Genomic DNA, 26,821 nt, shown 5'->3' with positions numbered 1-26,821 from the left:
AACTGGCAGTGACCATTGGAAATCCTTCCTTCCTCCCTCCCTCCATCCCTCCCTCCCCCTCCGCTCCCTATTCCTGCCACCTTGTCTTTTTTATTTCATTTATTAAATTTGTTTGCTGTCCATCCCTAACCCTGTCTCCCTCCCTGCATTTCCCTCCCTCCCTTCCTTCCCTCCCTTCCCAGCAGGCAGCTGCTAGGTGGGAGAGGAAGAGGGGGATTGCACATATAGCTGGGAAGTATCAGGGAACATTGCAAATGATCACATGAGCACAGCAGTAGTACTGAAGCAGTTACAGCTTCCCAAATTTCATTTCCTCTGGAGTCATGGATCATAGATTTTGGACATATTCTGTAATTTAGCCCATTTGAGATACCTTGGTTGAAAAATTATTGAACTATGATCCATGGTTTCACCCAGTTAAAGGTCACTGCAGCGAGGATTTTGGTAGTATACAGAAAGATGTGTTAACAAAGACTCTGCTTCTTTCCAGCTGCTGACATCAAGTGCAGTTCATAAATGGGGTACTGAAATCCATGAGGGAATCTACAATATGTTGATGTTATTAGTAGATCTGGCTGCAGAGAGAGTGAAACAAGATCCTATTCCCGTTGGACTTCTATCTGTACTTACAATGGTATTGTAACTACTACATCTCTCTGAGACTGCTCAGCCTGCAAATATTAGTGCTTTACGTTAAGGGCCCAATGAGACATCATATGAAATTGTGGTAAAGTTAGCTTTTAACTGTGGTTTAATGTGATTTCTAAATTAACAGATTTGATCAATCAAAATGATATAATCAGAAATAATGGTTTCAAGTGCTAAACCTGTTACTTTGACTTATAGTAACTGGTATGCCATGATCTCTAAATTGACACCCCTGATTCTGTCTTGTCCACTTCCAAGACTGCACTCTTGCTTTCTGAATGGTAGTCAGGATAATTGATTGCTCAGCAAGATGTCCAGATCAATGCACTGACATTTCTCCTACATATTGGATTATTTCTTTGTTTTGTTTATAGTCCAAAATGAAGTCACAGCATTAAAAAATACAGTATAGTATGCTGAATATTAGATTTTTAAAATTGGTATTCAAATACATTCGACTGCTTTCAAGTTGTAGTGGACAGATTCACAGATATAGACTATTGTGATACTGTACATTAATAGATATTTGTTGCTTCTGAGACTTCTTTGCAGATATACTATGATGGTGATTATTACTGTTTTGAAAAAGGACAAATTTATGCTAATGTGCTATTTTTAGATAATTTTTCAAAAATAATTATACTTACCTTTTCTGCAGTGCTACTGTAAGATTTGCTTAGATAAAGAACTTTAATTTTAAAGGGAAATATTACATAAAAGTTTAATAATAACACTCAAATTTCTATGCATACTATTTCAACATTTGAGATGAATAGGATTTAATTTACATAGTTATATACAGCAAAAATAAAGCCCATAGCTCCCGTTTTGAGTCCCAGAACACCTCTCTGCTATAGAAAGCTATACAAATTTGGTGGCAAAAGGGGTTATTTTTGTTATTTGCTATTTTGATTTTTAAAACCATGCAATGTAAGGTCATTATTTTCATCTTGAACCATCTCCACTTCCCCCAAAAGATTAACATTTTACACCATTGTTTTTCTTGATTGTGTGATTATGTCCCAAAGCCTCAGCATACACATTTTTCTTTACATTAAAAATATAAAGATTAATTTTATTTCACAATACTGTTTACTAATAAAATTTAAGACTTGATTAACAGAGCAATACCAGCATGTAGATTTTTCAGTTCTTGCCAAATTCTTGTTTTTTTTTTAAATGAGTGGTCAACGGATCCATTTGTCCTATCAATAAAATGGAGACAAATGTCTTTATTAAGAAACACACACACACCCCAGAGAGAGGGAGGGAGGGTGGAGAGAGAGGGAGGGAGGGAGGGAGGGAGAGAGAGAGAGAGAGGCAGGCAGGCAGACAAGTTTCTTATTGGAAAGGTAAGAGGGAAATCTTTATGATTCCTATAACAAGACTGTTTCTACTAAATTACTAAAACTACTTAGTTTTAGATTATCCAGCCCTACATTTTCCCTCTCTTGAGTAACAGATACAGAAGTCTTTCCTTCTAATTTATCTTTCTTATGCCGGAAAGACACAGGGATGTGTCCAATTCCACTTCCTTCCTTCCTACAGGATAATTTTAGTTTACCCCAGGCTTCAAAGTTTGGTGGGGGTGTAGTTTTCTTACTCACATTCACTGAGGCAGTCTTTGTTCACCATACAGTTTGTATATCTCAGAGTACAGATATATACTGGTAGCTGAATATAAATGTTCAGTTTGTTATTTAACTAAATTAGCATAGTTATTTGCCAACAGTGTTGCAGCACATGCTTAGTGCCATACAGCCCCATGTTTAATCTTTCCAATTTTTTTTTAAAGTTAGGAATGAATGAAAAAAATACATTTGTGTAGAACTGGTGCTAACAGTACTTATATTGACAAATAATGTATGCTGGTATAAAATATTTTCCTATATGCTTCTCTATATTCAATATATTCAAGATTTTACTATTAAAAAGTTAAACATAAAAATAATACAAATAGAGTATGATAAAAAGATCTTAACAAATTGTTGTAAAATGCATTAAAACTTTGAGATCTTAAAACACGTATTCTGTTAATTCACTTTAATATTAATTCACTATGTTGCTTGGGATTTTGTTTTTCATCATATTCTTTTAATTTATTAAGGCTTTTAATCCTGACAATGAGTATCATTTCAAAAACCGAATGAAAATGTGCCAAAGGAACTGGACAGAGATATTTGGGGAAGGGAATCTATATGCTGTTTCTCCTATTACTGCTTTCCAAAAGGTAAATATAAAATGTATGGTTATTTAACGGACAGCGTTACATGCATATTGTTTGAGATATGTATAGCAACATTTTATATTTTAACAATGCAGCAGATTTTTGTAGTCTTTCCTAGCTTACATTTTTCAACAAAATAGACAATATTCATGAAGTATCTCCTTAAGTTATATTTAATACAGGTAGTCCTCGACTTACAACAGTTTGTTTAGTGATCATTCAAAGTTACAATGGCACTGAAAAAATTGACTTATGATCATTTTTCACATGACCTTTGTGGCATCCACATTGTCACATGATCAAAATTCAGATGTTTGGCAACTGGCTTCTATTTATGACAGATTGCAGTGTCCTTGGATCATGTGATCACTTTTTGTGACCTTCGTCAATGGAGAAGCCACATTACAACCATGTCACTAAGTTAACAATTGCAGTGATTTACTTAACAATTGTGACAAAAGTCATAAAATGGGGCATAATTCACTTAACAAATATCTCACTTAGCAACAGAAATTTTGGTCTCAATTGTTATTGTAAGTTGAAGAGTAGCTGTAATGACAGTCTACTACACCAATGCAATCCGTTATCATATTTTTTTAAAATATGAGTTGAAAAAAACTATAGTTTTCTTTTATTTTTAATATCATTATATCATGCTTCCAGAATGGAACTTTTGGATTTAGCTTTGGATTTGTTTATATCAAATAGTGTTTCCAGATTTAAAAGTAATAGTTTTTAACATGGTGCTTCATGGGGAGTTATTGTTATTTTTTAGATAACAAATCTATTATCAAATGTTGCCCTAGCCAATGATTTATTTTGAGAAAACGACAACATTCAGCTCTTTAGGTGCCTTTTTCAGATGATTCTTGCTAAGAATCATGTTTTGCATTTGCAGAGATTGCTAATATAAGAAGTAATTTAGATTCAGAAAACAAAAACAATTAAAATTCCAACATTAAAATGTATTCTCAATCATACAGGAACCACATGGATGGCTAGTAGACTTAGTGAATAGGGTAAGTAAATAAAAATACTGTTCACTCTATATCATGTGTATCTTTATAAAACTTTAATATTTTTTTTAAAATAACAAATTCTTGCTCTAAAGAGCATATAGTTCAGAATAGAAAAAAGTTGTTCTAACTTTTATCCAGGATATATGGAAAGAAATTTGTAGTTATGTGCCAAAAATCATCTTTTAGTATGAATTTGTATCTGAGATACCTTAATGTGATATTGAAGTGAGATAATAGAGTTTTCAGGAAGAAAGACATTTACCGAAGCAGCGCTAATATTGGTTTTCATTTCTTATGAAATGTGAGTATGAGTTGTCTTAGTTTTCCCCTATCTTGTTGAAGTGATCCAGGAAGCCCTACTGTTTTCCTTCCAGGGAACAATAGCATGAAATAAATGTTACAGTATTCTACCTTTTTGAGACATTTCATTCGGGGGTTTATTTGTACTAATTTCATGATTATTTATTTGGTGATTGAAAGTTCATTTAAATTAGTATATATATTTGGGCATGTCTATGTACTTAAGTTTTTTTTCTACTTTCTGCCAATTTGGATTTTGCTTAGTTTGCAGAATTAGGAGGATTTTCTGCAATTCAGTCTAAACTTCATTCAGAAGACATTGAACTTGGGGTAAGTTAAATGTTATTTGGTTAAACTAATTGTAGTTTATTGTAGCTAATGTCTCTGAACTTTCTGGTGTTGTAGAAATAAAGGAATACCAGTGTTGGATTAGGCAAATATAATTTCTGTGGATTTTTACTATATGTTCAACTCTGGTGTAAAACTCTATGGTTGCATTATCAGTGAATTGTATTTGTTATTTTATCAGATACGACATTGGTCCTAGTTATTTATTAGTTCATTTTAGTCATGTTTATATGTGTTTAACATGTTTATCATGTGTCTATTTGTGAAGCATTTATGTAGGGAGTATTCTCTGTTTGTTTTTAAATATTTCTTCTTCTAGGCAGTCTCTTCATTGGTTCAGCCTTTGGGAGTTTGTGCCGAGTATCTAAATTCTTCAGTGGTACAGGTAATTAATTTTTAATAATGATGCAGCAAATAGAGTTTAGATTTTCTTCTTAATAGTAATAGGGTTATTACAGTTGTGTGGGGATAAATTTAGATCTGCATAGAGATGATTTCAGGTACTTCGTCCAATATTGACATAGATATGTTTATAATGATAGCCAAAATGAGGATAAGAGGAATGGGCTGTCTCTTAAATAAATAGCAACCACTTATACTCACAGATCAGAATTATAATTTACTGACTTGCTGCAGTTTGCACTATGCTGACTCCCAGCCAATTTTCCCATTTTAAAAGGATGGAAATATTGCAGTATGAAGACTTACAAGTATATTTTTATTTCTAAGACCCTAAATTAGTATTCTTTCATTTTACAGCCCATGTTGGATCCAGTCATTCATAATATGATTAAATACGTTCAAAACATTGAAGAGAAAGACCTGAAAGACAAGGTAGCCCTGGATTTCCTAAATATAATCCAGAATTGTCATTGTAATGTTAACTGAATAACTGCTGCGCCTAGGTTATTCAAGCTTATCCTGAAAATTCTCTGCTGATTTTTGCCTAAATGAGGTCAGTTGCACTGTATCTGGTATATACTATATATCAGATACTATATCCTTGTTGTATTTTTTTAATTAATGTTTCCTGGTGTTGCAAATTTCCACTCTTCAAATTAAATGATATAATCTCTGTTGACAAAATGTATTCTGTGAAATGTATATACTACTCATAACTTTTCTCCTTCACAGAAGCTAGTCAGTATTCCTGAACTCTTGTCTGCCATCAAGCTCCTCTGTATGCGATTTCAGCCTGATTTAGTAACAGTAGTAGATGATCTGCGGCTAGATATCCTATTGCGTATGTTAAAATCACCTCATTTCAGTGCAAAAATGAACTCTCTAAAAGAAGTAAGTTTATTAGGCTAAAATCTTAAAATTGATCATAACTGGGTTAGTATAGAGTACTGTGATATTAGAGTATTCTAGTACTAAAGTACTAGAGATTTTTCGTTCACTCAGTATTTAAAGAAAAGCAATAGCAGTTGGTAGCAGCTAACTAAATTTGGCTGATGTTTTTTTAAAAAAGATAAACTGAATTAGATTTAGTTAGTATTTCAATGGGGGATTACCAGGACTGGGAAGATGAAACAATAAATTAATGGAAAATAGGTTCCATAATTATTGGGAAAAACATATAATATTAACATCTCAAGCCATAGAAAGTAGAGTTCAACTCAAGGCAGCTGCTATGTTTTTGTAGAACATAAAAGCGTAATTTGGGTTATTGGTTTTAGTTACAGTGTTAGCGTTTTCAGATACTTTTCAGATAGTAAATTGATTCCTAGGCTGAGAAGAAATTAAGTCTTCTTTCTAACCCTCTGTATTACTATGTTTGAAGCACAGTGATAGAATAAGTGGCAGTTAAATATTATTATAAAAAGTAGATTCCCTATTCCTGATGATTCTCAGTACATGTCTGTGTAGTTTTATTATTGAGTGTATGAAAATGGTTTGTTCCTTTTTCTGGAATGTTTTTCAACTTCCCAATATAGGTCTACAGCCCTGGTATTCTCCGATAGTATTCAATCCAAATACTGTATTAACCAGTATTAATTTTCTTAAAAAAACAACTTTCAAGCACTTTTTTCTTTGTTTGTCTTTTTTAAAGCAGATATACAAACATTTCATTACCCAGTGAATAACTGAATAAGAAATTAGAGCAGCCACCATTTCTCGCCCTTTCACATTCCTCTGAATGTAAAAGGAAACTCCTTGTTCCTGAAGAAAGCTCTTCCTTGCAGATTGCAAAAAGTATATTGAAAGTCCACTTCTGTTGAAACCTGAACCCCCAGGAACAAATATTTTAGGTGGCTGTAGCTTCATGGGCACTTTAAATCAAGTGGAGGGTTTTTGGTTTTGGTTTTTTTTTTTTTTGCAGACAGCATAAGGTGCTGTCTGTCATCCTACCTGTTTCCCTGCCAATGTTTATTCAGTCAATGATTGTAGCCGTAAGCTTCTTCCTTTTATAACATTGAAGGGCCAGTGGTCTTTTATATTTTGGGCACAAGGACTATAATTTATGGAGTTGTTCTATCATTGTGCAATTTAGATATTTGTTTAATGTGCAAGGTCTGCTGCTTTTAGGTGAATAAGTATTCAGATGTTTCAAGACTGGTGCGTTATCTGGGAATCAGTTTTTCAAATAGCTGAGTATTCCTCTCCATATATTTATTGTGTCCGCTGAAAAGGGTGATTGAGTTTAGAATATGCCCTGTACATGATAGGGTACCTGCAGTGAAAAAAGCAAAACCCATTTGGGAATGGTTATGATAGGAACTTAAAATAAAGCTGCCATTATAATGTCTTGATTCAGATTTGTCATGTGATTACACTTTAAAGCCATGCATACTTCTGGCTGTAAAAAGGATAGGGTGATCTGGAGAGGATCCAAAAAAAAAAAACCCTCCCAAAAAACCCCAAGGCAATCGATATGTCAAGAGGACAAAGCAATTCTTTTATTAAAAATGTTATACTATTTAGAGATATTTAATTTAGGGGAGAAAGTGTTAAAAAAAGAACAGAAGGGAGTTGAGAAACATAGAAGACAAAACACGATTGAATCTCATGTGGACTTTGCACTGACACCTGTTTGATCGCTATAATAATAATGTGTCTAGTTAAGGCTTTTTAATCTTCCGACACTTTTCTTCTTTCCATAGTAATAAACTGGGGGGGGGGGGAGTTTAGTTAATTCTTCTAAAATATTTTCTTTCTGCTATGGGCAAGAAGATACTGTTTTCAGGCTTTGCATAACTTTTATTGCTAGGGCAATTTTTACTATAAATATTTTATAGCTTTATCTGTCCTTATTTTTAGGTAACAAAACTTATTGAAGATAGCACTTTATCTAAATCGGTAAAAAATGCAATAGATACAGATCGTTTACTAAACTGGCTGGTAGAAAACTCTGTCCTGTCCATTGCATTAGAAGGTATGTATACAAATGTCTTCTGAACTTCGCTGACATTCTGACTGTGTTCAGTTAGAAGGTTTAATCATGTTTGGAATTGAAAAATAACTTCTGAGAGCATAAGGTTCAGGTGCTTTTCATTTCTCTCTCTTTTAGGGTAATCATACAAATAGTAGTCCCAAAAGTGCTTTTCCCAAAAGGCAACATTTCACTTCTCATCCAAGAAGCCTGGATGAGAAGAAGCTGAAATCTGAACTGAAGAAGCTTCTTGGATGAGAAGTGAAATATTTTTCAAGAAAAAAAACCAAGAAAGTCCAGTTGCCTTTTGGAAAATCACCTTTGGGACATCCATGACCTAGATGATTAAGAATTTCTATAGACATGCAAATAGTATTTAAAAATTTTGCTCAGATTTACTACAATTTATTGAATTATATGAACTATGGTTAATCTTAAACTTAACCATAGTTAATTCAAGCAAGCTAATATATTAAAGTTGAATTGTTTCCATTATTCACAATAAAGATTAATCACTGTTTACTTGGCTCGGACTTGCACAAAAGAGAGAGGCAAATCTCAAATGAAAGTTATTTCCAAACTTTCTTTTAAATTGTACAAGGAAAATAAATCAATGAGCGCACAGCTCACTGTAGTTTGTTCTTATGATGCATTACACTTGAGCCAATTATATTTAAGAAGTAGTGTTTCAAGATTACTCTTGTTTGAAGTTCAAATTTTGACAACTTCTAGTTACATTTCTGAAAAGAAATCATGTTATTTTAAGGCAAAAGCAGTCAGAAGGGAATACGCTTTCTTTTCAGTTGCTGTTTTCTGTATGTGAGGTTTTGTTTCCCTTTTATTTTTTTCTTTCATCTTCCAAGGACCTCAGAGCATGTGATAGTCAGATAATGATGCCATCAGTGAGGGACAGAGCTGAATGTTTTGTCCTTTTATGTAAAAGAATTGATAGGAAATAGGTGTGTGAAGCCCCACAGAGGCTTCTTATATATACTTTCAATGCTTTCTATTAAAAAACAAACATGGGACAATTGAAGATGGCAGTTCTGTATCCCCAAATATGAGTTTAACAGAATTCGTACCAAATGTTCATTTACTATGGTGGTTATGCATTGAGTAAGATAGGAAAAAAATGCTAGGAAGCTAATGCTGTTTTATTGCATCTGTTGTCTAAATTGTATTTCTGTTTCTAGGTAACATAGATCAAGCACAATATTGTGATCGTATCAAGGGAATTATTGAGCTATTGGGCAGCAAGCTGTCTCTAGACGAATTGACCAAAATTTGGCGAATACAGGTGAGGATTTTTAGCTGTTATTTTTAAGTTACATCCTGTTCTTGAAAAGCTTAGAAAGAATGTTCACATCTGTGTTTTCAGGAATAGTTGCACATCAGGAAATGTGGTTTGTTTTTAAAAACTTCTGTGAGAAAAAGAATTTTAAAAAACTGAATATTTTACAACACAAATCTACAGTACATTAGGGGAAACTACAATGATATTGCATTTACCAGTAAATATAGGTAAATATAGAATTTAAAAGATTTGAATACTTGTCTTATATTAACATGTGTGTCAGTGGCAATATATAAAAACCTCAGAAATTCACTAAGCCGTCAACTAGAAATACTGATTCATTCAATTATAATTATCCATGGAGTTTAAGGATTTTATTTCTGCAGATGACATGAACTGATATGGCAAGAGATGAGTAAATAGAACTGGTATATTATTATGTAAACTTTGTTGAGCAACATTAGGGATGTAGCACCATGGAAATTGCCCTTTACAAATTTCAGACTAGGCTGCAACAGAGAGCAAAGAGGAAGGGTGGCCATGATTGCATGCAATACTCTCACAAAGATTGGAAACAGGAGGAAACTGATTGTAAATCCAATGCATAGAATTAGCACAAAGACAATTTAGGATTGCTGGGAGTGTATCAAATGTCAAGCAGCTTGACAGCAGACATTAATGAACTCTTAGACACCATTTCATGGCTGATGTTGGAATTTCCAAGGGTTTTGGTGCTGGATGGCTCCAATTTTCGTACCTTGGAAGGAGATAGAAATTGTCCAATATACTAACTCTAGAGACAACCTCTTTATCAGAAGCTGTACTGAGCACCTTCTTCTGGATAACATATTCTACCAAAAAAAAAAAAAGGTTATCTCCTTTGTGAATCCAGCTGCTGATATTCTTCCTGGCCCCCAAAGGGGGAACCTACAGTGGTTATAAAAAGTCTATACACCCTGTCCATTGAAAGAAGGATGTCTTCTAATTTGCAGTAGCCAGGTCTCTTTAACTTGATGTGCCCTTTTTCTCCCTTCTTCCTCTAATCCCAATTCCTTTGAAGTCAGGACAACCATCAACTGTGATAGAGAACATCCACACTATTATTGCAGCAGCCGCTGTGAAGTTCAGCTCAGATCAGCTAAGTCATCTTTTTATCCTTATTCAGAAGGTAAGCTTTGTTTTAGTTTAACTCTGTTATTACAGTTAAAAACATGAAACCTGACAATCGTATAGAAAAGACCAGATGAGAGGTCAAATCAAGCCTAGCCTAGTTTTACTTTTTAGCAATCATAATATATTTACCAAGTTACTTGTATGTCTGACAAGTTTTTCTTAAATTGAATTTGTTAGAAGAAGACTACAGCGTTATTAATTACTTAATTATAAATTGGCTTTTGAATACAATTTTCAATGTAAATGAAAACCCTTTTTCTAAATTTCCAATTCAAAGTAGCCTACTGCTTTTAGTAGTTCATATTATACTCTTCTTTAGGTCAAATACATTTGGCTGTTAAGTGTGCTCAGCTACAGACCTTCTCAAATTTCTTATGTGTTTTTAAAATTGAGATTTGTATGGGTGGAATTAAATTAAGCATTCGTTTCGTTTCCAGTTTCTTTATACATTCTCAGATTTGTATTTGGTTAAATTAAGTATTGAAAAATGTTAGAATATGTTTTTAGTTGGTTTTGTGTTTATCTATTTTTTCCTTTTTTTGCTTTTTAGAGTTGGGAGTGTGAGAGTGATAGAGTACGACAGAAACTCTTAAGCTTGATAGGACGTATTGGACGGGAAGCACGTGTGGAGGCAACCACTGGAAAGGCACGTGGAACCATTTTTTAACAGAATGCATATGGCTTATGTGGTTATAAGCCGCTTAAAGTCACCTCTAGGCAAGATGGACAGCATTTAAATTAAAGAAATATTTCTGTAACAGACAGTGATATGTGTATTCTTCTAGGTTCTTGAAGTTCTCTGGGACTTGGCTCATCTTCCAACATTACCTAGCAGCTTGATTCAGCAGGCTTTGGAGGAGCATTTGACAATCCTTAGTGATGCATATGCAGTGAAGGAAGCAATCAAAAGAAGCTATATCATCAAATGTATAGAAGATATTAAGAAGGTTGGTTTGTCTTTAGAATTGGCTTCAGAATTCATATTTTTAAGATACATTTTCTTTCTATTATCACGAGTTCTAGCATTTTTTAGTTCAACATACAAACTACAAGAATTAGTTATCCTGTAACTAATTCTAGTTAGTACCTTTTGAAGGCAGTAGAGAATCAAGGTGAGGTAAATCTCATTCTTTTGTTTCAAGTTTATGTTTTTGTTTTATTTGTCAAAGGTTCAATTATTGGATTATAGCAAAGAAATTTTCAGCTAAATCCAGGAATTAAGCAAATTTAAACTTTTGATACTTAAACAATTTAGATATTATAGTGAAAGACTTTTAAAGATCAAGTTTAGACAATTTTGGAAAGTTTTAGAGATTGTTTATAAATTCAAAGAACGTTAGTTTTTTTTCTGATATAAATTAATTTTAATTATTTTGAGTGCTTTTTCTGTATAAAAAAGAAAGAAAATAGTATTATACATTAAATATAAATTAAGAAGTATTCAGAAGAAAAATATAATGCCGGGTGAAGTATGTTAGTCCAAAATATGCCAGTTTAATTCTTTATATAATGTAATCTATCTGATGTCTGTTGTTGCTGTTTTTTTTAGTGGGAGTATAATTATGATTATTTTATACATTTATATCTCAGCTATCCTTTGGGAGCTCAAGGTGTGTCACACAGAGGTTTTTCTTTATTCCATCCTCAATATTTCTCAACTTGAGTGAAAAGTTAGTGGCTAACTAAAAGTCACCTTGTGAGTTTCACTGGAGTTAGGGTTGGGATTTGATCTTAGGTCTCCCAGGTCATATTCCAGCATCTTTAGTTTCTTTGCCATTCTGGCCAGTTTCTGCACTAATTCAGTAATGTTTACAATAACCGTAAGGTTTAATATAATCTAGAAATGTTTCACTAAATAAAAAACATAGTTTGATGACTTTAGTCAATGCATAACTAGCTTTGAAACACCATAATAAAAGTATCATCTTGCATTACAGAAGCAATGCAAATTATTTCAGATACAAGGCTGTACAAGTACCAGTTTGCTCTTTGTTGCTGTTACTCTTCGTTTGTTTCAACTCAGCCTCAGAAAAATTGACTTCCTTTCCCAGTGTCAGTACTCGTCCTATTATTTATTTTAATCTTTAAGGATATGTCATAATATCCTCTTTTAAACTGCTTTCCTTTCTGATGACTGTAACCTTGATTTTTTTTAAAATCACGGATTGCAACCCTTTGTCTGAATATGATATAAAGCCTGATTGGCACCTCATACTCTTTTTTTAAAATTTCCTCTGCTTTTATCAATATCTTGCTGTTCTTCATCATTCCCCAAATTCCCAATGAAATTTAGCATTTGTATTTATGACCATGAGCTCTTTGATTATTCTTGCATTGTCTGATCAGTGCACAAAAGGCCTTGTTCCCATGGTTTTGCTGGGCACACACACAAAAAAAATGATTGGGATAATGAATTTATTTATTTATTTATTTACAAAACTGTAATTGAGTCATACGTAAGTCGTAAGTCATGCCAGTCATTAAGTGGATCATCATGTGACTGACCTCATTTTAAACTTTTGTGGCATTCATTAAGTGAACACCATGGCCATTAAACTAGCCATTGCCTGCAATGGCTGCTTTTTGTCAGAAACCAGAAATAAATATTGGGTTCTGTCAAAAAAACTTGATAAATTGTCACATGACTGTGGGATACTGCAATCGGCCATATGGGGGGAGGGGGCCATCAGAACTTTGAATCATGGTCACAAGTACCTTTTGGAGGGTCCATTGTAACTTTGAGTGATCACTAAATGACTAGCTATAATTCAAGTACTACTTAAATCTGATTATAAAAATAACTTGAATAGCCTGTATTGATCCCTGAATCCCGTGCTTCTCATCTGTCATCCTACAGCAGTGTGCAAACTTTTTATTTTTGGTATAGTAACTGAATTGCTATCTATAGTATACTAGAACAGCAGACCAGGATCAGAATTTTGCAGAGGGTTTCAAACTGAGGCAGAATATGTTAAAGACATCCACTGGGTACATCTGTTCTGAATCCACTTCAGATTCATCCAGATCCACAACTCAGTTTCAGTATCTATGGCTATCTCATCAGTGTCATATACAGATTTCTAAAAGATAACTTGAAAAAAAATAATCTGTTAAATCTAGGAAAAGTAAGTATAAATCATAAAAGTAGTCTAAAATAGGAAACAGAGCTAAGAAAATCTATGCTATGTATCCATAAATTTTAAGTATCTAACTTGTTGATATCTTTTATTAGTCATCCCAGCACAATAATCCACAGTTTGTGTGGGTGGTACCAGCTTTACGCCAACTCCATGAGATCACGCGCTCATTTATTAAACAAACCTACCAAAAGCAAGATAAGGTGAGTACTGTATATTTTTCATGCACACATGTACAGAAAGGAAGTGGAAGTGGAAAAATAAAAATGGGAAACCTTAAACAGTTACTGTACATGTTTATCAAGTTACATATTACATATTATCATATCTTGATAAATGGTAGTTGGACCTTGGCAACGAAATCAGGATTAGAAATAATTTGTATGTAATATTTGAATGTACATATTATCTTTCTGGAGAGACATTATACAACCTACTTAGCAAACAACACAAGCAATTAAAAGCTAAAAATCTAAAAGATTAAAGAAAAAATTAAATTATGGGCTTGTGTTTATGAAAATATCAAATAACATCCAGTTTAAAGCAAGATTAAACATTAAAAAAAGATAAACCAAGAAAAGTTCACCTAGCAGTGAAACCGTATAAGAGGAAAGAATGCTTTACTAATTATTTATATTGTAAATAAATACATAACTTGTGACTATGTTTTTATGAATAATTTGTGCTAGTGTCACAATAAATTGAAGTATTAAATTAAGCAAGATTCTCTATGTTAATACTAAAATTTAATGAATAAATTATGTTTATTTTAGAAATGAAGGGAAGTATTTTGTTCACAGTTAAGAAACATGAAAATGTTCAACATATATTCTAAATACTTGGTAGTTTATTCCAGGAGCATGAAGGGGATAGAAACTGTATAATCTTATGCCTCTATAGCATTTGTGGTCAGAGATGCATACAGGAAACTTCCACTTATTTAAAACCTTATTGTATATACTATAACACCTTATTTAACAAAAGGTTTTTTTTAATATTTTTGTCAAGAGCATTATTCAAGACTTGAAGAAAAACTTTGAGATAGTGAAACTGGTAACAGGAAGCTTAATAGCTTGCCACAGATTGGCTGCCTCAGTAGCAGGCGCTGGAGGCCTGTCAGGAGCAACATTGGTGGATGGCCGGTACACCTATCGGGAGGTAAGCAAACAATGGTTTATAAAAGCTGAAACCATTGAGAAAAGACTTAAATACATATGAGAAATACAAGCACCTAAATAATGTAAAGGAATCTCTTTAAAAAATATTCAGTGCAACTCAAATATATTATTTTTCTCTTTCTAGTATTTAGAGGCACACCTCAAATTTCTGGCATTTTTTCTTCAAGAAGCCACCCTCTATTTAGGATGGAATCGTGCTCGGGAAATCTGGGAATGCCTTGTAACGGGCCAAGATGTTTGTGAGCTAGATCGAGAGGTGAGATCCCGCAAATGGTAGGCAAGCAATGCAAGGTGGTTCGGAATAGTTCCTATAGTAGCTACTCTTGTTTACCCATATTACGGCATCCAATTTTTATTCATTTGTAAGCTCAATTATATAGATACCCTGCTGAGCTGATTCAAGTTACGAAATTGAAACAGTATTTTTTTAAAAAGGAAATATAAGATAAACATAAAGCTAGGCAGAATAAATATCAATATACCTTACTGGATGTTTATGCATACAGAAAACTTACTTTGAATAATAGGCATTTACTAACTAAATTTTGGCTCATGAAATAAGCAACAATGTATTTGCCTATTAAAGTAAGAAAAGTTATGAAATTATGTGTTTCTTTCACAGATGTGCTTTGAATGGTTTACAAAAGGACAGCATGACCTTGAAGGTGACGTGCAGCAGCAGCTTTTTAAAGAAAAAATTCTTAAATTGGAGTCCTATGAAATCACTATGAATGGTATGTAAGTATTTTTGCCTTTTGGGATTTCAGAATAATCCTGAATGTCTGTCAGACACTTTGGGATAAAACTAGTGAATTTTCTGATATTGTAAATCGTGTTAGGTTCAGAGAAATCCTTAGGGAGTCAAGTAGGTAGGAAGTACTTTCCTGTTGCTCCTCTATCTGCCAATCACTCTCTAAATAATCATTCTGAGATCCGGGCATGGATAATGTCAGATACAGCACTGGAGACTCAGAAAAGGAGACATCCAAATTGGCCAGAGATACCTTCTCTAGTGGAATGTACTTACATTTCATTTCCAGGCCCTGTAACTCAGGAGAAGAGGTGGGAAACTAATCTCCACTACCTAGCCCTTTTTGTCTTTGTAGTTCTCTGAATTCAATCTAGTGAATGGTTTTTGAGGGGAGGGCGGGGGAGGGGGGGATTAAATCTAAACAATATTGACCTATTGTCAGTTTGCCTGAAAGCAGCTGTTTCATATAGCCAATATTTGTGCTGTGTACTTAAATAAAAATAGTGGGATTCCTTTACACCGTTCATTTTTAAAAACAGGTTTTGGTTTGTTTAAGACCTTTTTTGAAAATGTGAATCTTTGTGATCATCGATTAAAACGACAAGGAACTCAATTGGTAAGCACCTTTCTATAATCATATACTGTATACCATTCACATTTCACAGGCAAAATAATTTAAATGGAAAAAAAAATGATGGTTAGATGTTCGTTCTTTTAGGATTAGGAGTTTAGATTTGCCCTAAATTTAAATCTAAAATTAAACAATAGGGCAAATCTAAACCCTTAATCCATTACTGGTTTAGTTTTATGTCAATTCACTTGAATTTTATCAATTCTGTCACTCAACTTGGTATTTAATTTGTATATGTTGCAAGAGTGCAGTTGACTTATACTCAGAAACTATTTTAAAATAATAAAAAATAGCTTTGCTATGTTAATATAGCACATTAAACTATAATGTAGTCTGGTTTTCTCTTGGAATAAACTCAACATAAGTATCAAAGAATAAATTGCAGTCTGTACCATTTACTTTCATAAAACTGTGTGCTAAGCCATTGTTGTAAATTGGTTTATAAAGATAACTGTGTTTTTTGACGATATACTACAGGAATGCATGGTGGGTTTGTGGTTTTTTTTTGTTTTCTAGTTAGGTTTTTATCTCCTTCCAAAGCCTCTAACTTGGTCTTTGGAAATACAAGGGAAGAATAGTTAAGAAATAAATTAAAAGAAAAAGAGATTGGTCAAACAAACATGGGTTGCAAGTATATTAATGTTGTTCATTTATGAGATTGAGATTGAGTTTGTGTTATTTTTAATTTGTTCAACTGCTTTAGTGTGACCCATGAACCCACAGCATATTTAAGGTGTCAGTTACTATGTTTAAAAGTCTTGTAAATTTGATTATTTTGATGTTATCTGTAACATATTATCTGCTCCAAGTACTGACTTTTGTTTCTGCAGCAAGTAGAAAAACTGGAATTAATAGGAATGGATTTTATTTGGAAAATTGCAATGGAGTCACCAGATGAAGAAATAGCTAATGAAGCTATCCAGTTAATAATAAACTATAGTTACATTAATTTAAATCCACGATTGAAAAAGGTAATAATTCTGAATTTATTTCATGTACAATGGGTAGAGCTGTATGATACATATATATGAGGCCAGAGTTTACCTTTTTTCTGTTTTCTTTTTTGTTTGTTTTGTGAGGGAATTTGGCTTGGGAGCAAGTGCTGGTCCATGCTGCTTTGATCATTTTCACTAACTCTTCCTGTGAGCTGACAAACTCCAGATGGTTTTGTCTTCTTTAGCATGTCATCCAAATCATAGCTTGGAAAATATGCTAAACATATTGTTGATGGAGTCATCCATAGCATGTTTGCTGAATTCATAGAAAGAGTTAGCAGGAATAACAGAGAAATATGTCCTATTGTTTATATTGTTACATTGCGTAAATATGCCCCAAAAGACAATGGCTAGTTGTTAACATTTACAATTTTTTGATATTTAGAAATTTACTTTGGATGCCATTTTTGGAACAAAATAGAAAATTTGAACCAAGATTTCTAGTAAAAGCAAAATACATATTAACAGGCATTTAGCAATCTGATATGCTCCGTAAACACAATGAAATACAATAAACTATTAGTTGTCACATCCTAGAAGTGGGACAAGAAGAAAGAAAAAAGTCTGAAAATTGTTGCTCATTGTTATGCTAGCAAATTATTAGATTAGGATGGTTTGAATTACACAAAATTTAAAAAGACAAGTGTATTAAGCCATTATTTTTCTCAATCTTACTCATGTTTACATTAAGCAATTTATGTTTTAAATAATGCTGTGTTTTCTATATATACTTAACTGATTTGTTCTTTATTATTTTAGGATTCTGTGTCACTCCATAAGAAATTCATTGCTGATTGTTATTCAAGATTAGAAGTAAGAGTTCACTTTCTAAAATAAATATCTCTTCTTTATTTCTTGTTTTATTTTGTTCTTGTACAATTCTCATGTCATAATCAAATGTTCCATAAAGTTCTTGAATATCAATAATTCTGGACAAAATTGCTCTGCCCGTTAACTACAGCATCAATGAAATATTTGCTTCATTGACACCAAAGTTTAACTATCGGCTTATATCTCCTTTTTATTTTCCCAATGTGGCCTCAGTGGTTGCTGTCATCTGAATAGCCTTGACTAGTTCAGCAATAATGTTTTCCATTGTAGGCAGCCAGTTCAGCTCTTGGTGGTCCAACGCTGACCCATGCTGTTACCAGAGCTACCAAAATGCTGACAGCAACTGCAATGCCAACTGTGGCAACATCGGTACAATCTCCATACAGGTAAGCTTACACTTCCACAGTACGTAGACTTTATCCATCTTCCTTCTCAATTCTCAGGACTTGCATACAAAATATTTAGAAATGACTTGTGGGTGTGCAAAAGATGCCTGAAGCTCAGGGGTCCCCAAACCCCCAGTCCGTGGACCGATGCTGGCATGTCAGCAACCAGTCTGCACAAACAAGCAAAGCACCATTCGAGGGATGCAGGCAGCATGCGAAACTACATCCCCTTTGGTCTGTGGAAAAACCTCTCTCCACAGAACCAGTCCCTGGTGCTCAAAAGGTTGGGGGCTGCTCAGTGATGAAATCCGAATCGGTTTGTTCCCGATTTGCTGGCTGCGCATGCACGCTGCATGTCAAATGCGTGCTGCATGCGCATGTACAATGCGCACCAAACATGTGCTGTCTATGCGCGCATGTGCAGAGTGCACCAAAAGGAGGCTTGGGAAAGTAAGTAGAGCAGCAAGTGGGGAGATCAGCTGTGCTGTGCGATTTAGCTTTGCTAGAAAGCAAACGCTAAACCCAGCAGCACAGCTGCTCATCGGAAATACCAGTTCAGAGGAACCGGTAGCTTTTTTAAACTACCGGTTCGCCCAAACAGATAGCTTTTTTTTACTACTGGTTCGCCCGAGCCGGTAGTTTTGATCACTATTGGTTCGCCCAAACCGGTAGCATTTTACCCCAGGGCTGCTGCCTTACGTGAATGGTGGATTTTGTTTTCTAAAGAATTCCAAGAAGTAGACACTTAGCAATCCATAGAAGGCATAGATTCCAGTCATGCTTCTAGAATTAGTTGAGGGGCGAGGTGTCCTTGGAGGGGACCGTTGCATACATGATGAAAGTTTAATAATATTGTGGGGCAGAGAAAATGGACACTGTTTTCTTTGTTACAGAAATATAACAATTACAAATAATGTAATCATTTCTGTCTGTGTTTTCTTTTGCAGTCAGGTAGTGAAATGCCAGAATGATAACTATATGAGTGGAGTGCAGAACTGTGACTAATAGCATTGTATGCTGGTTAATGACCGCAATAACGTTAAGGAAGGAATAGTGTTCAATTTTCACATCAACATAAACTCAAAGATCTGTTTAAACTATTGCTATTTGCATATATATGGCAAATAGATTCTGTGAATAAAATAACTTTAACAATAGCAGAAATATGGCTTTTGGCTTGAAGTTTCTTCCTAATGTTCAAATATCTGTATGTTTGAGCACTAGGGAAAAAAATATCAAGCCAAAAGCCATTAAAGTATATTTCTGCTATTGTTAATGTTATTTTATTCACAAAATAAAATAAAATGAATTGTTTAGACCGTGCTTCATTGCTATATTCTGTTCTGGGGCAGTTTTTGAAAGCAGAAGCCACAAAAGAGTCCTTACCAGTTTTTTTATTGTTTGCTGTGTAGCTTTTTAAAATAATTAAAATGGCTAAATTGGGCACATGGCTAAATTCAGAGTTTTTCTTAATGCACTGTCCTATTAATTTTGTTGAAACAGGCAAACACATATTTAATTATTTGCCACCTGCAGTATTAACATGTTCTCAAGCTTATGAGCGTATTCCTTCTTGATACATATTTTTATTCTATTAATGTGGATGTCCTGCATCATATTTCTAACTTACTAATGTAACATATTTGTTTACAATATTATTCTGAAATAAAAACTCATACCAAATACAAAAAATATGGAAAACTTGTACTCTTTTCTTTTCTTTTTTCTTCTTCTTTTGCTGTGAGCCATTGGACAGACTGTACATAAAGGAAGAGATAAATATTGTAATTGAATCTTCATGTGTGATATATTTCACTGATTGAAATAGTCTAGTATATTAAAATAATTGCTTCATGCTTTCTGTATGTCACTTGAGATGGGAGGGCTTTTCTACTCAATAGTAGCACTTATTTTTCTTTTAAAATATAGTTAGACTACTGCTTTTTAGAAATAGTAATAATCAGCTCCCTATTTAATTGCTACCTTGGACTTGAACACACGTATGTATACATGTATGACTTAATACTATTTCATGGTAAGACATGTACTTATATCATATATCAGAAAACAACTCCAAGTTAATGCCACTTCTCTGAAAATGAAAATATTCTTCAGAAGCTTATTCAAATCTCTGTTATTTATTCAAAGGTCATTCAAATATACATTTTTAATAATGATTACCCAATTCAAAATCAGTTCAAATATTGTTTGAAAGTTATCTAAATCTCTGCTACTTTAAATCTCTGCTACTCTAGGTCAACAAAACTTGTAATCATTGAGAGACTGCTACTTCTGGCAGAACGCTATGTTATCACAATAGAGGTAAAAGAAACATACTTTTGTACAAATATTTGATTTACTGAATGCTTAGTTTGTATCTGGAAATCAATTATTTAATTTCTTTTTCTATAATTGGATTCATTCTGCAGCTTAATTCAAATAAGTATAACTCAGTCCAACTGTAAGAAATCTTGCAGTGAGAATATGCAGAGAGTGGGGATTGGGGGGACGGACAAGGACAAGTGTGATTAGAAAACAGCTTTTTAATAGCTGCAGATTCTATATATATTTCTGTGGGCAGAAAATGCCTGTCAAGAAAATTAAGACAACTGACTCCTGGAATTATCAATAATAGCTTTCAATTATCCTTTGTCACAGTTGTAAGAGTGTCATATTGGTTGCTTGTAAACCATTTTATTTAAGACATAAATTTTCATGAGCTGAAGCTCGCTTCATCAAATACATGGAATGACTTGACTAATGTGGTGTTTAAATATATTGGGATGATGAAGGGAAGGGAGGGGGAGACAGGGTGGCTATGCTAATAGACATTTCTTAGGAAGCAGAATACAAGTTCCTATCAGTAATGGGAATGTATTAAGAACCTATTGTGTATATTGTTCTAAAATAGCTTAAAATCTCTTAATGTATACATGTATCTTGCTATGTTTCCAACTCAGTTGTTCTAGAAAAGTTTCTTTGTTCCAAACTCCCCTTTGAGCTCTATGGTGGAATGTCTTCGAAGTTTAAAATACTGCTGTCAACTTGAGTTTATTTTGAGTCCGGATGACAAGCTAGTGTCCATTAATTCTTTTGTGCAAGGTCTGGCCTGTTTTTCTTGTATGTAGAATCCAGAGAGCATTGCTGACAGATGATGGCACATTAGAAGAAGACATGTGAAAGCAATTCTAACTTTGTGTGTAAAGCTTTGTGTGAAAGGGAAACATTTGTGTAGATGTGGGATAAAGTAGACAGTTGGTCTTGCTGCAAGGTATGGTTCCCGTGTTTTTTATCCTGGTGCTTGTAAGAATCTTCTTCAGGTTGGATATGCAAATATGGGCTTGCCACCAAAACCTATGAAAGTGTAACATCCAGTACTGGTTGCTGATTATTATTGGTGTGTTTGAGTAGTTGTGAATAACAACCCAGCATATTCTGTTGTTTTGCCTTTGTAGCTAGTAATTTAATAGGCTCTTCCCTGGGAATTGGTCTGTGTTGATCTACACACTGATCTCATTGTGTGGATAGTTTAGCCTGATTTATTTTTGCCAGTTGAGTATCGCTGCCTATCGTGTCAATATTAATGCAATTATAATGGAGAGCCTGGTTCTAAAGAGTTGATTTGTTGTATGTTCTGGAGTGAAGTAGGATGTTTCCTTTGTAACTGCATGTTGTCATAAATGAGGCCAGTTGATTGTAGATCCTGCATGCTGCTGAAGTAATTTGAATAATATGCAGTGGTGCTTAAAAATTTGTGAATCCTTTTTAATTTTTATTATTTTGCCTAAATATGACCTATGATGTGATCTGTTCTCTATATAAGTAGCATAACTAGATAAAAAGAAACCAATTAAGCAACTGAGTCAAAACATATTCATTTATTTATTGAGGAAAATGATCCAAAAGTATATATTATTTAATTGGATTCTCTTTCAGAAAGCACTTTATATATATATTTCCTTCCCTCTATAGGATCTTTACTCTGTTCCTCGTACTATTCTACCTCATGGTGCCTCCTTTCATGGTCATCTTTTAACTCTCAATGTCACATATGAGTCTACCAAAGATACATTTACAGTAGAGGTATGTAATTTTATAGTGTGGTAATACTTCTAGGATTGCAGAATTTCCTAGTAAAAAAGAAAAAGAAATTGATATAAGGGATAATATGTAATATGTTGAAAAACACTAGAACTTGACAGACAGCATGGAGCACTTATACTTTTCATATGGTGATGACATATGATTGTAGAATAGAAATAGAAAGAATAGAATAGAATAGAATAGAATAGAATAGAATAGAATAGAATAGAATAGAATAGAATAGAATAGAATAGAATTCTTTATTGGCCAAGTGTGATTGGACACACAAGAAATTTGTCTTTGGTGCATATGCTCTCAGTGTACATAAAAAAACAAGATGCACTCGTCAAGAATCACAAGGCACAACACCCAGTGACAGTCATACGGTACAATAAGCAATCAAATCATACTAGGAAACAATCAATATAAATCGCCAGGATACAAGCAACAAAGTTACAATCATGCAGTCACAAGTGGGAGGAGATGGGAGACAATGAGAACAATGAGAAGACCAATAGCAACAGTAATGCAGCCTAATGTGAATAGTTTGACAATGTTGAGGGAATTATTTGTTTAGCAGAGTGATGGCGTTCAGGGAAAAACTGTTCTTGTGTCTAGTTGTTCTGGTGTGCAGTGCTCTATAGTGTCGTTTTGAGGGTAAGAGTTGAAACAGTTTATGTCCAGGATGTGTGGGGGCTATAAATACTTTAACAGCCCTCTTTTTGACTCGTGCAGTATACAGGTCCTCAATGGAAGGCAGGTTGGTAGTAATTGTTTTTTCGGCAGTTCTAATTATCCACTGAAGTCTGTGTCTGTCTTGTTGGGTTGCAGAACCAAACCAGACAGTTATAGAGGTGCAGATGACAGACTCAATAATTCCTCTGTAGAAATGTATCAGCAGCTCCTTGGGCAGTTTGAGCTTGGCGCAGAAAGAAAGAGAGTATGAATGACAAAATTATCTTTACTTTTACAGGCTCATAGCAATGAAATCATTGGAAGTGTCAGATGGAAAATAGCAAAATTATTGAATGCCCCTGTGGACAATATTCAGATCTTTGCCAACGATAGTTTGGTATGTTAATTGCTTATAAGTATATTTCAAGTTGTAATGTCTGCTAAATCTAAGAATTTTTTTTAAATATTTCAGTTAACAGTGAATAAAGATCAGAAGCTGCTTCATCAGCTAGGCTTCTCTGATGAACAATCACTTACCGTAAAAACATTGGGAAGTGGAACTCCATCAGCAAGTTCTGCCGATTCATCCAGCAGCAGTAGCAATGTGTTCAGTTCATCATACGCAATGGAACAGGTAAAGCATGAAAGACTGAAATGTGTATTTCATATTTTTCATTAAGTGTCAGGGTACTGTCTGTCAGAGTTAGGTTTATGTCTATAGTGGTTATCAGTCTTCCAAGTCATGGAAGACTTGTCCCAAAGGTGCTTTGAAAAAGGTAACTGTACTTTCTTGATTTTTCTTGAAGACTTCTCATTTGTCGTCCAACTAGCTTCTTCAGTTCTAATTAACTGGTGGGGAATCCATGGAGAAGTGAAGTGTCTTCAGGAAAAGTCAAGGAAGTCCAGTTCCCCAAACCCCCAAAACTTTAACCTTAAGCTGTCTACTGTTGACCTCACCCCATTCCTAAGAGGTCTGTAAGGGGTATGCATGCATAACTGCACCAGCGTGCCTACCGTCCCTGTCCTAATATTCCTTTTACTCTTACTCTTTTCATGTATTCAAATTATGTTTATACTTTTACCTGTTATCTTATATATGCTTGACAAATAAATAAATAAAAAGTTTCCTTTTTGAAAGCACCTTTGGGATAGAGTTATGTTCTAAATGAAGAGATTACATCTTCTATCTCTCCTTTTCTAGCAATTTTTTTTTTGCAGATACCCAATTTTTATTAAATTGGTTTTCTAAAATGAATTCTGCTCACCCATGATTTGCTCTCTAATATTGTCCCCTTTATCCAGATATAAAGTATATTGATTAATTGATTATAATAATCCTTTCATAGTACATGCATTTGGGCATCTTAGTCATTTGTTTCCTGGAAAATCCCAAATTGCTCATGAAGTTTAAAAATTACCTAGAAAGGTGGTGAAAGCTGATGTTCTGAAAGTGAGACGAACTTAAAATGGAAAACCTGTTTAAGACTTAAACAGAGTCTTACTAGAATTTCAGAAACGAGTGCATCCAAATTGTTTGAAATAATGCCAGCTATAAATAACAAGTGCTAAAGTAAGAGCTGTCCCTAAAATAGTTCAAAGAGAAAAATTTCATCCCAGAACTCAGATAATTCAGATCTCAGAAATGTAATCTGCTAATTCTGTTGTTTTCACACAAAACAAAACCAGAATAGTTGTCCTGATTTCTTTGCAGATTCATATTAAGTGTTTAATTTGTGGAGATAGCTGGAAGTTGGTGTAAAAAGTTTTATGCTAGAAAAGGAAGGAAAACTATGTCTTTAAATAAAGTTTTAAATTTATGCTGCTGTGCTTGCAAATAAGATTGTTTAAAAGAGATGAAAGAACTCATAATTTATTTTTTAATCCTCAGGAAAAATCCCTTCCTGGTGTAGTAATGGCCCTTGTATACAATGTATTTGATATGCTTTACCAGCTTGCTAACCTGGAAGAGCCAAGGTAAGTTAAGTGTTGTTAATGTAGTATGGAAATGCTGTGGCTGCAGAGTTTAAAGAGCCAGATTCTTTAAAAGCATGTGCAAATACACACAGACTGTCCTCCAGCAGAAATCTAAGTACATCGTGTATTTTTTAAATTCTTCAGGATTACTTTGAGAGTTCGGAGGCTTCTTTTATTGATTCCTACTGATCCAGCTATTCAGGAAGCTCTTGATCAATTAGATTCACTCGGACGAAAGGTACCAGTTGCCAACCAGAATGATAAAAACTAATAATATTAAAGTTTTATTTCCTTCTTAACTTTTCATACCGAAATGAGTGAAAAGAGAACTAGAATGATATTAATTGTAATGATTTAGCTTGAAGCAACCTATTAGTTCTTATAGGATAAAATGTAAATTGTCACTGGCTACATTAAAATGGTTTCTGATAGTTTGGATAAAATGGAATATTGATTTTGTAAAGTGGGTACTCCCTATTTGCTCAGTATGAGTACTTCATTTCTAGAGATTCATACAGTGTGTCTAATGTGTTTACTGCCACTGGGACTGGAAAATAGTGCAGTGTTGGCATAGCTCTGCATTAGCTGGCAAGCCTCCCCTAAAAGTACAGCAGAATTTATTATCTTTAATGTATGTCTGTTTAAGTTACAGGCTCATTTAATATAATCTTAATACTCCTGGCTGAACTGCCTTCACAAGCCAGCAGCCAACAGGCACTGAATCCTAAATATATTCCATATATAATCTAAGATAGGAAAATTATTCTTAGGCAAAGCTTACTTTGGGGGGAAAAAGCAGATTACAGGATAATCTATTTACAGATAATTAGTTTGGGGGCTCTGAAAAAGCAGTATATTTTGCTTAAAATGTAATGAGTGTTTTTGAAACTTCGTTAGGGCTTATAAATGCGGTATGTAAGATTGTTTTAAACACTGAGAGTTATTTATAATAATTTCACAGACCATGTAAGAATACCCTTCTACTCATTTTTTCTGTGCTTCTTTTTCTCTTAGAAAACACTGCTCTCTGAAACAAATGCTCAGTCTTCAAAATCTCCTTCTCTGTCTGCAAAGCACCAACACCAACCTAGTGCAGCTTCAATTCTTGAAAGTCTTTTCAGGTCTTTTGCTCCAGGAATGTCTACCTTTAGAGTGCTTTATAATCTTGAGGTAAGAATGAAATTGTGGCTAGAGAAAAGCCAAAGTCAGACATATAACACATGTTTTGCCTAGCTGTACAGTTCCCATTATCTTCATGTAAGGCTAGAACAGTTTTCTGTCTTAAAAGAAAAACTGTGGGAAACTGTCAGTCAATAGAAAAGGTACTGAGTTAACCAATGCTTATTTGCTAGGAGACTTCTTAATAGCATAAAATAATACATTTATTCAATGCTTGCTATGATCGCTATAGCAAAATTTGGTAAATTTTCAATTATTCTTATTATTTATAATAATTAAGGTATTTATAATAAGTCTGGTTCCTGTAATGCAGTATAGATCAATCAATCATTTTAAAATGAAACTTTTCATAAATCAGGAATAAACAACTTAATGTAACTTAGTCTACTGCTTTGAACTATAATTTTTACAATACCTTATCTCTGGTCCAGCTGCCTGAAATGAATAAGAATTTAAGTCCTCCATTTTGAAAAGGCCCCAATTTGCCTATTTTATATTAGTGCCATGTTCTTGGTTTAGATTATCTTTTTTTACAGTCTCCTCAGAGATTCTGCAAGCAAATAACTCTTTATTGTTTGCCTTGCATTGATCATACATATCACTCATCATTTTATAATTC

General features: G+C 33.9%; 1 protein-coding gene across 3 annotated transcripts in view; it reads left to right on the top strand.

Annotated features, from left to right (window-relative positions):
* Positions 1 to 26,821, top strand: part of USP24 (ubiquitin specific peptidase 24) — a 78,040-nt gene that overhangs the window by 21,404 nt on the left and 29,815 nt on the right. For all 3 annotated transcript variants that reach the window (XM_034415163.2, XM_034415162.2, XM_034415164.2), the window contains exons 4-30: positions 491 to 634; positions 2,756 to 2,878; positions 3,859 to 3,894; positions 4,459 to 4,524; positions 4,862 to 4,927; positions 5,302 to 5,376; positions 5,677 to 5,835; positions 7,804 to 7,918; positions 9,109 to 9,212; positions 10,270 to 10,377; positions 10,933 to 11,028; positions 11,168 to 11,329; positions 13,615 to 13,722; positions 14,528 to 14,677; positions 14,822 to 14,953; positions 15,320 to 15,431; positions 15,988 to 16,064; positions 16,910 to 17,050; positions 17,834 to 17,887; positions 18,176 to 18,291; positions 20,547 to 20,613; positions 22,264 to 22,374; positions 23,348 to 23,446; positions 23,522 to 23,683; positions 24,938 to 25,023; positions 25,168 to 25,261; positions 26,038 to 26,193. In XM_034415163.2, the coding sequence (XP_034271054.1) occupies positions 491 to 634; positions 2,756 to 2,878; positions 3,859 to 3,894; positions 4,459 to 4,524; positions 4,862 to 4,927; positions 5,302 to 5,376; positions 5,677 to 5,835; positions 7,804 to 7,918; positions 9,109 to 9,212; positions 10,270 to 10,377; positions 10,933 to 11,028; positions 11,168 to 11,329; positions 13,615 to 13,722; positions 14,528 to 14,677; positions 14,822 to 14,953; positions 15,320 to 15,431; positions 15,988 to 16,064; positions 16,910 to 17,050; positions 17,834 to 17,887; positions 18,176 to 18,291; positions 20,547 to 20,613; positions 22,264 to 22,374; positions 23,348 to 23,446; positions 23,522 to 23,683; positions 24,938 to 25,023; positions 25,168 to 25,261; positions 26,038 to 26,193 (2,919 nt within the window). The remainder of the gene's footprint in view (positions 1 to 490; positions 635 to 2,755; positions 2,879 to 3,858; positions 3,895 to 4,458; positions 4,525 to 4,861; positions 4,928 to 5,301; positions 5,377 to 5,676; positions 5,836 to 7,803; positions 7,919 to 9,108; positions 9,213 to 10,269; positions 10,378 to 10,932; positions 11,029 to 11,167; positions 11,330 to 13,614; positions 13,723 to 14,527; positions 14,678 to 14,821; positions 14,954 to 15,319; positions 15,432 to 15,987; positions 16,065 to 16,909; positions 17,051 to 17,833; positions 17,888 to 18,175; positions 18,292 to 20,546; positions 20,614 to 22,263; positions 22,375 to 23,347; positions 23,447 to 23,521; positions 23,684 to 24,937; positions 25,024 to 25,167; positions 25,262 to 26,037; positions 26,194 to 26,821) is intronic.

This window comes from Pantherophis guttatus, chromosome 3 (assembly GCF_059756535.1).
Source record: "Pantherophis guttatus breed Tessera chromosome 3, ASM5975653v1, whole genome shotgun sequence".
Classification (NCBI taxonomy): Eukaryota; Metazoa; Chordata; class Lepidosauria; order Squamata; family Colubridae; genus Pantherophis; species Pantherophis guttatus.
Note: the sequence above shows the minus strand (reverse complement) of the source record. Positions and strands in the feature narration are given on the sequence as shown.